At 43.4% G+C, this 14220-nt stretch overlaps 1 protein-coding gene across 1 annotated transcript; it reads left to right on the top strand.

The window, feature by feature from the left end:
- Window positions 1-9753: 9753 nt before the first annotated feature.
- Window positions 9754-14220, top strand: T265_11426 (hypothetical protein; the record flags this gene model as incomplete). Its single annotated transcript, XM_009178080.1, is given in 5 exon segments — window positions 9754-9803; window positions 13209-13362; window positions 13516-13599; window positions 13929-14050; window positions 14067-14220. 5 exon segments carry the CDS (start codon window positions 9754-9756, stop codon window positions 14218-14220), a joined length of 564 nt encoding a protein of 187 aa, XP_009176344.1.

Here is a 14220-nt window from a genome sequence, read left to right as displayed (position 1 = left end):
AAAGGCACGGTAGCTTTAGACAGCCCCTTATGGAGACAAAGGAAAATTATCACAACTGTATTTATAGGGTAGTCGCAGTGTGTTCCACGAGGTCGTGTCAGAATCTCAGTGAGAGGGCGAGAAGCGTCGAGTCAAAGGTGCTTGACTCGGATTGGCTGGCATTGTGGCCAATCAGGGCATGCCTTCGTTTGGCCCGTGTCCTGCACGTGACATCCGTCCAAATGATATGGTCGTCGGTTGAAGAATAAACCTTCCAGAAACGAATGACTGTTGAACATCATTCCTACCCAAGATGAGACAGCGCCAAGTATCTTTCGATATCTCCTCCAAATCTTCTACGGCCATCAAAGTATTAAGGTGCTTGACTCGGATTGGCTGGCATTGTGGCCAATCAGGGCATGGCCTTCGTTTGCCCGTGTCCTGCACGTGACATCCGTCCAAATGATATGGTCGTCGGTTGAAGAATAAACCTTCCAGAAACGAATGACTGTTGAACATCATTCCTACCCAAGATGAGACAGCGCCAAGTATCTTTCGATATCTCCTCCAAATCTTCTACGGCCATCAAAGTATTCCATTTTTATGGCAATCTCACTAGGCAGCCACGCAAGAAGTTACGAAATAACGTGGTTCAACTAGTTAGTTCGCACCGTTGTTTATCACCGGCACTTGCTACCAGTTCCATTCAGAATTTCTCGACAACAATAATTTCAGCCAAGTAAATGCACGAAAGACAAACAGGACTGTTAGCGAACGTGCAGACGCTTGCTGGGAGCCTCCAGTTTGCCTTCTTCGAGCTTGGTTTCCATGTGTACCCAGAAGCCCGGGAATTGATGGCTGCCGAAGTGCAAAACAGATTTGATATCAAACCACTCGTCTTCTTCGAAGGGGCGACGATTGTGGAGTGGAGCGTTTTCATAAAGAAAACTACTCATAAGTTTACTGAAAACACTTCGACAACCCACAACCGCTTTTACCCTTCTTGGGGCTTATCCCGAGTTGTCGTCAACCTAAGGTTCTGCCTGAACCCAAATTGGACTGATTTCGGCAAATACACCAAATTGATTTGCAAACGAGTGTATCAGTCGATATGTACCAAGTGTGTACTATGTTTTGTATGCAAACTACTAGCACCTTTGTACGGGGTTTCAAAACTCGCTGGAGATTCCCGAGATTCGCACGGAGGATGCCCCCCCCCCCGAGGTGCGGTCCTCCCAGGTTCGCAGCGCAGACTAGCTCTACCTACAAGACGAGATCTCAATAGAGAATCGGCAAACCTCCGCCGCACTGCCAACAATCTTCAAGTGGCTCAGGGGAAGAATGATGAGAATTCGTCAGTCGAGGGAACAAACAGTAATTGATCACGTGGTGTAATTTCTCTGATTTAAAGATGGATGACACTTTATCCTATCTAACCACAGTGCTGACTGAACGGGCAAGTGTTCAGACTGGAAGATCCCACTAGTTTGAAACTCCACCGAGTTTTCTGAACTACAAACTGTCATTAAATCCCAATGAGGATGAAACAGCTGTACAGTCTATAGATTGTTTCCACTTACAGAACTAAGTTCTAATTGAAATTTATCTGATTTCGTGACCACATAACTGTGCTTGCATGCTAATATTAGACGTAATGATAATCGTGACATATCGTCTCGTCCTCAAAAACGCCACCGGGATCGCCGAAGTTGTTTCTCTTGTTACAAAGCATTGTCCAGTGTGCTTTTCGAAACAAATCCAAGATCTTTCAAGTTTGCAAATAAATCGTTTCACCGCCGACACACGTGAGTACGAAAAACAACAATTGTTTCAAGAAATATTGATCAGTGTCAAGTGATGGCATTCTTTTGCCTGCACCGTTGCGTCAATTCTATATATCAAAACATTTCCAGGCTGCGTTCAATTCAAGACGCCTAGATGTGACAGCAAAACACCCACTGCCTGGGTAGAAAGGAAATGTCAGCTTGGTCGATGGTGCGAAAAATAGTATCTGTTGCCTGCGACCGCGCGTCTGAAACCTGCGTTCCTTCTTTCGCAATATTGATTCCCATCTCTGGGATTTCTAAAACGAGTTATCTATGGTTGCGTAGAACAACCGCTCCGCAGGGCAGCAGGAGTAGTTCGGTTGTTTACTTGCAGTTCAGTTCCCTGACATTACATCCACTTTTTAGCAGAAGTATCTTCCGGAGTAGAATGAGATTATTCTGGCACCTGAAACTCTAAACGTGCCAAACCGATGTAATTCTGCAACCATTAAATTTCTCGATTCGGACACACCAGGAGGACGGACAACAGTGTCCTTTTGGCAAAAAAGCGCGATAGGTAAAATCACCTGACTACCGTTGCTCTTGGAAACGGGAACCGCACTGGGTCACATACCAGTTCCGTGAATGGACTTATTCCAAATGGACTAGTATGCTCTAAAACGCAAATCGAAAAAAAACAGTCGATCTCTAGTATGCTTTTTGGTCTATTTCCAGACGTTTCTCTGGAGATTTACGATTTCCCACCTGAATAGCAGAAAGGTGTTGTTGGCGTAGCCTTGCATCATCAAATGTGTCACTTTAAACGTGTTCTTTGGATGATTGCTTTTCGCAAAAAAGAACAACGTTGTATGTCGAATGCGAAAATTGTAGACCTATCTTCGCTTACGGAGGCTTCTTGCAGGGAGGTCCCGCAGTAATCGTCGAATAACCATACAGAAAAACTTCCATCGCGCTCTTTGAAAAGATTTCTTTCTCTTTAGGGCCGATAACATTTTAGCCTCCATTCATTTAAACGTATTTTGGTGTTCGTGCACATATGGAAGAGGAACAGGATAAGCCATAAGGTGGATATCTCCCTGAACCTTTCTGTAAGACAGAATGTAGAGTTATGCGATAAAAAATGAATAGGATGCTGGAAATCGCAACAGAAAGATACATAATGGTGCATTTGGGCTTCTGTTCTCTGTAGAAAAAATGAAAATCGTTCAGCTGTGGCATCCTTTCAATGCCTAGCTGCCATGCCACACGAAGGAAGCACGTGAGCTGGGATATCACCAGGTTGCCCAAGCCTAGACAGGGGAAGTCGAGAGGCGGAGGTCGGGTTCGAACCACGGATCTTCCGGTCAGTAAATTTGCGCTCCAACCACCTAGTCCTTCTCGCCCCTCTCTGTAGAAGACGACACAGTCAGCGGTACTGTGCCACCAACCGGTGTCCTCAGAACAAATTGAAACGATAGATTCAGCTTCAAGTCAACGTGGATTGGAGTCTTTTCTAGCTGTGGGCAGCTCGCTCCTATGGTTCTTCGTACGAATAGAAATAATGTTGCTATCCCGATCTAAAGGATGCTTAAATCCAATTAGCAAACAATTATTAGCCAACTTCGTTCACTGTTAATCCTAAACTGACACATCAAACGGGCTTTCCTCCGCACTCCAGTGCAACAGAATTCCGCGCGAAGCTAGTCTCCCTCGGGTAAACATTCAATTATTCGTCTAAACCGGATTGGTTTCGACCACCGCTTTGCTGTCGACATACTGTCTAACCTGACACTAAAATATTATCCAAAATTTGGCAAGAACCAAACGGTTCCTAACCAAATTTTCGAGAAGTCAGCTTTTTCTCAACCTGTTAATCAAATATAAAAGTGTGTTTGGTGTGATCACCTCTGTCCAAGTTTACATTCATATTTTGTTTGCGATCTCAATCGATCCAGCGCCCGTAGGAAGAGCTCCCGTTTTGCAACAATAAGTGCTGTGAACAAGTCTCGACAAATGGGGATCACATCATCACCTGAGCCAAGTGAGCCCGCGAACTTCTCACTAACTCGGAGGTTTTCAATCGGTTGACCATCTGTCGCCTAACCTGTCTGATTTAGTCACGTTGAAAAAGAGACAAAGAACTACTAATAACAAGACAGAGAGAGAGCGAGTATCTGCGAAAGCTAATGATTAAGGGTCAGAAACTGGAGAGTTTGGCTCCTTCGAACAAGCTAACTAGCCTGAGGTTGCGCAAGCTGGCCGACAATACCTTGTCGGAGGTGTTTTTAACCGTTAATACTAGTTGTTCCAAAAAAGGTATGGGGTACTTTACAAACTCGATTTATTGTTTTTTACCTTAAAAAGACATTGTTGTTTCCCGTTTGGTTCGATGTAGTACTCAATCACTCGATTAAAAATGACATTCAGAAATAGTATGATTCTTAGCTGAGATTTCGTCCTGTACGTGGAGCTAATCTACGCTGAATCTAGGCTGCGCAGTTGTTTCATCCTTGATGGGAATCATCAGCAATGCGCATCTTTCAATCGCCGGAACTACACACACACAGTATTGGCTCCACGGGCAACTTCTCAGATCAACGTGTGAAAATAATCTTCTACTGAGCTACTTATAAGTTGGTGGTAGTGTGTAGCGATTTGGTAAGTTTTGATTGAAATTACAGGGGAAGTTGTCTGTCAATAAATCAGCCAAAAGCTCACCACACAATATATTTTCTCTGGCTGAAGGACGAGTATCCTGTCTGAGGGTGAGTCAATCATTCATGGTCATACAGTCATTTGTTCCAGCTACAAACAGGAGGGTCACGGCTTTGAAACTCCGTGAGGTGCGCACTGTTGAGGATTTCCAATAAGACACAGTTGTACGTTACTGTACGGCTTTTCCGCCTAGACTGGCTTCTCTGACAGGACAAGGTTTCAATTGAAAAACGATCAAATCTCCTTAAACTACGAACAATACTCTTCCTATTAAGCACCTTACTGTTCTACCACCCAGTCTCAAACTTGTACCACAACAGGCTCTTCTTTTCACTTACGAACTTGACGGAAGTTGCCAGATGAAGTCATCACAGGTCAGGGGTGTGAAGCTCGTATACCTCTTTCCGAGTAGGTGCTGTGTTCCCGAAAAACCAAGAGCGACGGATCCTGCACAGGTACTATACATCTTGGTTACTCTTAGATTCACCAATTGGTTATAGGGTAGGACAAAATACTGCTACCTTTTGCATTCTCTAGCTTTCATCGTCTACACCACGTGAACAGTGGGATGAGTCGGTTCCCGAGAAGTTTAAATTACCAAACGTCACTGAAAGATCCTCTGAGTTGCAAGGAATCTAGGGTGTTTTCTGGCAATTTTACGCAAAAATGTTTTGAAGGGACAAGGTAAACATATCAAAAGGCGACTCAAACATATATTGTACTTTCTGAATATGGGAATATGACAATCTGCGGAATACCAAGCACAAGTGCTCACAGTCAGATACCGCGCTTGCCAGATGAGCTGTACAGTCAGAAACACAGTACTTCGTGCCGTTCATCAGGTACTTGACCCAGCGTCTCTACCTTCCCTTAGTCCATATGAGTTGCGTTGTATCACACCGCACTCGAAGACAGCTCCTAATAGGGAGTTTAAGTGCATTAAGATAAAAAAGGGATAAGTACATTTTCCATCCACATTCTGGGAAAACATTAAGTGCATTATCGCCATTACTCTCCTTGTTACTCATACATTCCAAGACCTGTGAATGTCGAACTCCATTAAAAATCGCTCAGCTTTAGCACCTTTTCGATGCCTAGCTGCCATGCCACACAAAGGAGGCACGAGGGCTGGGATACTGCCAGGCTGCCCAAGCCTAGACAGGGGAAGTCGAGTGGCGGAGGTCGGGTTCCAACCATGGACCTTCGAGTCAGTAAACTCGCGCTCGAACCACTTGGTTCATCTCGCCCCCAAGCTCCATTGCCAGTCGCTTTGAACTCTTGGTCAGACGTGCACATAACGAAAAAATCCCATTTTCGATTTCCCAATCACTGCATATCACTATTATCATTACGTCTAATATTAGCATGCAAGCACAGTTATGTGGTCACAAAATCAGATAAATTTCAATTAGAACTTAGTTCTGTAAGTGGAAACAATCTATAGACTGTACAGCTGTTTCATCCTCATTGGGATTTAATGACAGTTTGTAGTTCAGAAAACTCGGTGGAGTTTCAAACTAGTGGGATCTTCCAGTCTGAACACTTGCCCGTTCAGTCAGCACTGTGGTTAGATAGGATAAAGTGTCATCCATCTTTAAATCAGAGAAATTACACCACGTGATCAATTACTGTTTGTTCCCTCGACTGACGAATTCTCATCATTCTTCCCCTGAGCCACTTGAAGATTGTTGGCAGTGCGGCGGAGGTTTGCCGATTCTCTATTGAGATCTCGTCTTGTAGGTAGAGCTAGTCTGCGCTGCGAGCCTGGGAGGACCGCACCTCGGGGGGGGGCCAATTTGGGTTCAGGCAGAACATTAGGTTGACGACAACTCGGGATAAGCCCCAAGAAGGGTAAAAGCGGTTGTGGGTTGTCGAAGTGTTTTCAACAAACTTATGAGTAGTTTTCTTTATGAAAACGCTCCACTCCACAATCGTCGCCCCTTCGAAGAAGACGAGTGGTTTGATATCAAATCTGTTTTGCACTTCGGCAGCCATCAATCTCCAGGCTTCTCAATGCACATGGAAACAAAACTCCTTGGCGTTGACCCCAAACAGAAGGTAGCTAAATTCTTATTCTGCAAAGTTTTTACTATAAACAAGTTTTGCTGTACGAAGCATTCATCTCTGAGGACAGACCTACTTCCTCTAGATACTACTAGCGCATCTCCAGTGATAATCGGTGGTGAGGTCAATTATCGATCTGACAACATTGCATTTGTCAGATCACTCAGCCATAATGAATTCGTCAATTTGATTGGTCAACAACAGTCCCAAAGACTGTGAAATATGTTGCGCTATCTGCATCAGTCAACTGTAAATCTCAGGGTTGTTTGCTTGAACTCTCATTAATCGTTCGGTTAGTATCGGCATAAGACAGAAAATTTCGATATAATGGAGGGCGGACTGTCGGTCATAAATCATCGAAAAACCAGTTGGCAAATGGCCAGAAAAGTACCTGACCTTATGCTTAAAAGCATCCTATGGACTCGTGATTGGCAGTGCAGAAAATAATATGTAATGACTGGTAAGATGTTTCCAAATGCCATATGCGAGCTAACCTGATGGTCAAATTGATTTGAGCGAAAGATTAATTTATTCGCGTGAGGGCGTAAACGTAGTGAACAAGCAACAAACAAACGGAACAGTAGAGAAGATTGAGGTTTTTTCATGGAAGTAGGTCCAGTAAGTCACCTTTTTTGAAGGCGAGTAACCCGCACGTCGGGACAAGGCCACATTAGAACTGTCTTGGATCGCAGTTGCCCGAGGGGGGGGGGGTTAGTGACCGACATGTTTGTGTAAAATCACGATGCAGTACTATTTTACCAGTGATCCGCTCCATAATTAACGACGATACCAAGTTGCGCCACACTGCCTCTGACTTTTTTTAGCTGTCCTCTGCAGAGAAGACGCCTCCGTTGATTGAGTTTCAAAGAATTTCATTATCGCTCGTTTTTATTACGTCTCGCCGATGAAGGATGTGAGAGAGCGTGGTATGCAATCATAAAGACATAGATAATTTGGGATGACTTTTTCCTCGTGCAGGTCATTCTCCGCAAGTGTAAAAATTAGGACAGAGTTGACCATCACGTTTACGAACTAAGTTTTCATCCATGGACTAATCCCAGTTTTTCCCCAACAAGGATTTGTTCACATGCGTTAAAATGTGCCCAACACTTGTCTCGTTTGTCTATTGTAGACCAGGTTTCTTCCTTTTGATGGGTTGTCCGACCTCTCCGTCAGTTATGAAAAGACGTCTCGAGGTCATGTCCACAGATGTCCTGAAAATTCTGTAATATAACTGCTACAAAACTAGACTATTTCTTAGGTTGTTAAACAAAAAAAGCCGATTGCGGCGTTGCCCGAGCTCATTTTTTTGGTTATACCGGACGGGCTAGACACTCGGTTATCCTGGGAAGGCTCGCGCAAATAACCGATAAATGGCAGTGCTGAAGCACATTATGACATGGGCCGCCTTTCGGTACACGCAATACGATGTGGGTTATTTTCATAAAGGAAACTACTCGCAAGGTTGCTGAAAACTCTTCGGCAGCCAGCGACCGGTTTCGCCCTTCCTGTCGGAGCTCATCGGGTAGGTGCAGTCCCCGAGTTTCCGTCAACCTTATGTTCTACCTGAACCCGAATTGGACTGTTTTCGAGAAATACACTCATTTGCAAATCAATTTGGTTTTCACGGGAGACTCAACTGAATCTCTCGTTTATGAAAATCTATTCAGTTGATTCTCTCGTGAAAAACCAAATTGATTGCAGATAAGTGTATTTCACGATGTAGGTTACCTTTATCCGGCAGTCTGTCTAACAAAATCACCGTGTAAGGAGCTCGTTTAGAGGAGGTCTGGACGGACGTAATTGTTTTTTCGGGAGGGGAATTGAGGCTGTGAACAGATTGTCAAACACTATCATCATCATTTCTCTTTTGAGGCGACTGACCAGTTGATCTTTGCGTATCCCTCAGCTGTTCTAGTGATCGATCAATAGAAACTCACTGCAAAAACATTCGACTAATTCACTGTGAAAATCCAATCGCTCTAATCGCTTGTCGTCTCGAAGTGCCACCAATGGATGGATGATTGATCCCTTTCAACAAGCCGTATGCAAGATAAAATATTTGCCACATGACATTTGCAAGGGAACCAACCACAAGCGAAATCGTGAACTAATGCTGTCATTGCATGGCTCAGGGTTTTCAGTTTATGACATTACACCGACATTTCCTGCGATAATCTAGCAACAACACAAAACTGTCGGACAAGGGCCCTTGCTAGACAATGAAGGACATTTCATTTCCAACGTGGTCGAAAACAGCTGAACTCTGCAGCCCAAATCACACAAAGGTCTTCGGTTCACTGAGGAAGTGCACCATTTTTCCTGCGCAATTGTTTATATATATATATATTAGTATAGCCCTGAAATTCTAGTGAGCACAGATCGATTACGACTGTATTTACAAAATCACTTACTTAATTCACATGAATCGTGTTCTAATTACACAATGATGATAACATCTGATGCGCAGAAAACACCGGAAGAACGCAGTAAATTTGTGCATGCGTTATTTCACCAAGGTTGTGTATTGATCGGAATATATTTAAAGAGAGGAAGGCTTGTTGGTGCTTCTCGTGTGATCGATATCTTCGAAGTTTAACACTATTACCGGTTTTATTATCGGCGGTATTATCGTCACCCTCTTTATTGGTCCCCAAAACACAACCTCAGTCCAAGGAAATCACTCGTTCAACGACTTGTCATTTCAGCGATACCGTCATTTGAAGGTATGAGGCAAGCATTAGTAAGCAAGAGAACATCCACATAGACCCGCCTTAAATGCAAATAACTCGGAAGTAAGAAAGCAACTGGTTAGCAGTTCAGTAGGAATGCCGCAACTTCTACGCACGAAAAGGTGTAGTCATTTGATTTACTGGGTAATGTATTCAGCCTACGGAAATGAATCGAAAGAAACGAAGTCAAAGGATTACTATGGCTGGTTCACACGCGAAGCATTCGTACGGAAGTTCACACGGACTTTTAGCCACTAAAACACACACGGTTAGCGATTTTTACGTGAGTGTGAACCACCATCTGGGTGCTCACTTTCCGTGAACACCACTGCAAGGTTAATGCAACCTTACAACTGCCGATATTGAATAACTTTGGAGTTTTCATAAAAGAAGCTACTCGCAAGGTTGCTGAAAACTCTTCAACAGCCCAAGACCGGTTTCGCCCTTCTGCTTTGGGCTCATCAGGTAGGCGCAGTCCCTGAGTTTCCGTCAACCTTATGATCTACTTGAACGCAAATTGCACTGTTTTCGAGAAATACACCTATTTGTAAATCAGTCTGGTTTTCACGAGTGACTCAACTGAATCTCTCGTTTATGATATTCTACCTTGTGGGTAGTTTCCTTTATGAAAATATACTGCAATAACTGGAATATCGTGCCAACTGAAACATGAGGCAGCCTGTGTGCAGCACTTTCAGTTGTAGAACATCATAAACGAGGTTGATTTGCAAATGCGTGTATTTCTCGAAAACTTTGGAGTTTCATCTACCAAAGTTCGGCCAAGCCTGATCGTGCATCATACGGGCCACGTAGATTCTGGTTAGACCCATATCTTCGCCCATTCCGGTTCTACGGCAACAAAGTAACGCGTATCACACCATCGTTCACATCAACATCGACCTCATTGGTTCCAAGAGAAACACCACGAACCGAATTCGGCCACAGACCTAGTTAGATCCGCTGCTGAATTGATTTGACAGCCCTTAGATATCTGAATGAAATGATTATGATCTCAAATAGTACGCATTTCGGGATTTCTTGTTTCACTAACACTAATGAGAAACGATTCCAGGCCGTACAGACAGATATAATCAGTGGATCGAACCATCGTTTAGCTGACTTGGCACCGCTGGTTCAAGGAATACCATTGTCACGGTCACCAGTGTGGATAGAGGAATTTCACAGTTTCACTCACTTCACTTTTGAGTTTTGCTCGGTTGGGGGAAGCAAAGTTTGTCAGTCCCCGTTAGTATGCAGTAGTACCTTGACGTGGGAACATTGTTCCAAGCACAGATTGCATTGATTCCTCTGCTCTTCAGTGACCTTAGTCTGGAAAACTGGTTCGTTTTCATTCAGTATATGTCAAGATTTCAGAATTCCACTCGTACATACCACGCATCCCATGTTACTATTAGTATTCCACATCCTGTGCACATTTTTACCAACACTGTAGACCGGCCAACAACGATCACACAAACGAAATTTGACTGCAAGTTCGCGAGATATTAGGACCAATAGCTAGAAGCTTTTTTGGCTTGACGTCTTCATGATAGCCCTGGCGCCAGTCGGTTCTGGCGCTTTTGAATTCCAGTGTGAGGAGTTTCTGGAATTTTCAACTCAAGTTTTGTCCTGTAATTGAAGCCAATCTACGCTGAAAAGTGCCTCTCGGCTTTTCAGTATTGATTACCCTTCCTTACAGGACGAAATCTCATTTGAAAATGTGTTGTTTTTGTATGGTTCAATCGATAAATGTACCCGCATGTCACTGTGTGCAGTCGCCGACCCAACCATTCCACACCAAATGTTTGTGCAGTGCCCAAAGCAGTGCAAAACAGATTATATTTATCGACGCTGACATTTTTGAAGACGTTTTATTCCCTGAGCACTATCAGTCTGTGAATGGAGAAGTCACAACTGTTCTGTCAGTGAACTCGTTTGGTGCTTTTTGGGGGTTTTGGCCAGTTGCCTTAGCAAGTCCTCATCTAAGAGGCTATTCTGGTGGAGAAAATACGTCTCCAAACGTGAAATCCAGGTGGACGTAACATGAACAAAAACATGCTAGGGAGCGAACCCCAGCCACCCGCTTAATGGACAGGTATACTTCTAAGTGAGCTTCAGGGTACGCGTCCTCTTTGTTGAACCAATACAAGTGTACCACAAAAGTGGTTTTACTCAGCTCTCTCCGAAGGACTAAGAGTGGATATTTATCGGCGCATTTGTTGAACCATTTGTATGACTCGCATAACGATATTGTCCAGATGCCGGAAATGTTTTTTTTCAACTATTAGATCTGAACTGACAAGGTCAACTGTAAGCAGTACAAACCAAAAGACAAGGCTGTCATTAAACTGTGAACAAATTTTTAAACTCGGTAGACAAAACAAAATTAGATAGGTGAACCGAACAGAATAAAGTGCCTGAATGAGTAGAGAACGGGTGAATTCAGAGGAACTATTCCACCGGGTAATGGTGGAGGGCGTATGTTACTGATTCAAATGAGTAGTATCCTGTCAGGTGTCAAAGCGCTGTGCCTGCATCTGGTGCAAGGTTGATACGGAAATTATTGAATCATCCTGTGGTGTTTGTTTATTATTGTTTCACATTCAAAGAACATCCAGGAAAGTTCAAGAGAATGTTCACTTTTTTACTTTCGTTTTTGATAGCTTGTAACCGTTTTTTCGGCCTGTTGGTTTGGTCTCCCTGATTTGATCAATCGGCTTCTCAATTCCAGTAGAACTGTTCTCTAAATATCTTCCCCTTTCCTTCCCTCCTCCACGACAAATCCAGCGCTGTGCCGCCGGAAGAGTACGGCAAACTCCTAGGCTGTTGGCTTCCGGTGTCTGTTGTCGTCGCCCCTCGTTAAGCATGTTACGCGGATTAGTATAAAGCCACTTCCAATTAGTACCACCAAATTGTCTTTGCACATTCTAACCTCAAGAAAAGCGGTGATTTTAGACGTAACCAAATATATTCTGGCTTAAAAACTCTCACATTCAATGTCATGCAAACATGGCGATTACCGTTGAATCCTATTAGAGTACTGGGAAAATTGTTTGGTTGTTACAACCCCACGCTATTGGCTGACGTCATTCTCAACAGCCATGAGGATCGGGCGGATAATTCAGAGACCTACAGTGGTTTATCTCAGAGAAAGGAGGTAAACACCGTGTTTAGCAGTCTGACGTTGAACGCATCTTTCCTACTTCCTGAATTAGTTCAAAATTTAATTTCTCTATCCAAAACAGATCCCAATTGAACAACAATACTGTTTTCCGTCTGAATCGCTTGCTTCATTTCATCATCCTTTCCGGAGCGGGAGACACATACCAACTGTGCCCAACAGTCTGTATAAGCACACTATTTCGCCCATCTTCTGTCGACATTTAGGATGAATGCTGAATTGATATGAAATTGAATTAAAATAGACAGGCATGCGTCAAATCAACCGAAGATCTACAGATGAACGCTCACGCTATGCATACAATCGTCGGCGTTTGGTTTAAACATTTGTCGCCGTGCATAATATTTATGCTGTAGTATATATGTATACACACATATATATATGGATGTATTACATAATAATACGTACGTCATGGTGAAGATTCATACTGTAAAATCATGAGAACAAGACGCTCGTTTCTCATGGTAAACAGTAGTAGTAATCACGAATGCAAGTCCTTCCAGAAAGAGGTCATTCATTGACCGAATGACCCTAGTTGAGTACTATCATGGTCCCTATTAATAAGAACTCCTAAAACAAAACTGACCCCCTAGAAAGACCATCCACCAAATCTCCACCACAAACCCCTAGAATGACTTCGTCCTTACAAATATCCAGCTCCTGTGAAGCCACTGCAATGTAAAATCAAGGGGGTTTCTTAGCAACCTAATTTGGTTTTGCGAGAGACTCAAATGAAACCCAGCTGAATCTCTCGGTTTTGATGTGTTCCAGGCAACTGAATGTGCTGGACCAGGCCGCCTCATGTTTTAGTCGCTACGATATTCGAGAAATCGCGATATATATTTTTTGTAACGCACTAATCGTAAGGTTGCTGAAAGTTCGTCGACAGCCCACGACCGCTTTCCCCTCTCTTGGGGCTCATCAGGTAGGCGCAGTCCCCGAGTTTCCGTCAATCTTATGTTCTACTTGAAACCGAACTGCACGAAATTAGCGAATATACACTCATTTGCAAACTAATTTGGTTTTGCCAGAGACTCATCTGAAACCCAGCTGAATCTCTCGTTTATGATGCTTCCAGACAACTGAATGTGCTGCATTAGGCCGCCTCATGTTTCAGTTGATACGATATTGGAGATATCGCAACACATACACTACTCACAAGGTTGCTTGAAATCATCATAAACGAGAGATTTAGCTGGATTCCAGTTGAGTCTCTCGCAAAACCAAATTTGTTTGCAAACGAGTGTAGTCCACTAATTCCGCGCAGTTTGGGTTCAAGTAGAACATGAGGTTAAGGTTATCTTACTAAAGTTATTGCTGTGCCTCACGATTCGTTTCTACCTTATGAAAAAGTCCCGGTTTCAGTGATTTCACCTTGTTGTTCTTCGTGCATTAGTGCACACATGGGGTAAGCGAGCCCACATATCAACTTGGCAATTGTTCGTCATCAACCGTCAACACTGACAATACCCATATTTTCTCTTTACCAAGGGTGGCTTCTGTGGGGCAAAAGATTACTATGAAACATGCTCACAAACTACCCAGCATTTGCTTGACAGAACATGCTACTCAGAACGTTACATAAACCTCTTTGACTGTTCATTTCTGGTTCTGTTCTTCTGATGAAAGGAAAAAGGCCTCCGCTGCGGAGTTGTTCATTAGAAAATACCAACTCGAGAGTTACAGACTATTCTACAGGAGAAAAAAACTCTCGTATACATCTTGTTTACAAAAACTGAATATCAGTCTTCTCCTTGAACGCGTCTTTCTGAACTTTCCTTGA

Source organism: Opisthorchis viverrini (genome assembly GCF_000715545.1).
Source record: "Opisthorchis viverrini unplaced genomic scaffold opera_v5_520, whole genome shotgun sequence".
NCBI lineage: Eukaryota > Metazoa > Platyhelminthes > Trematoda > Opisthorchiida > Opisthorchiidae > Opisthorchis > Opisthorchis viverrini.
The sequence above is the reverse complement of the archived record's forward strand: the minus strand, read 5'-3'. Positions and strand labels throughout refer to the sequence as shown.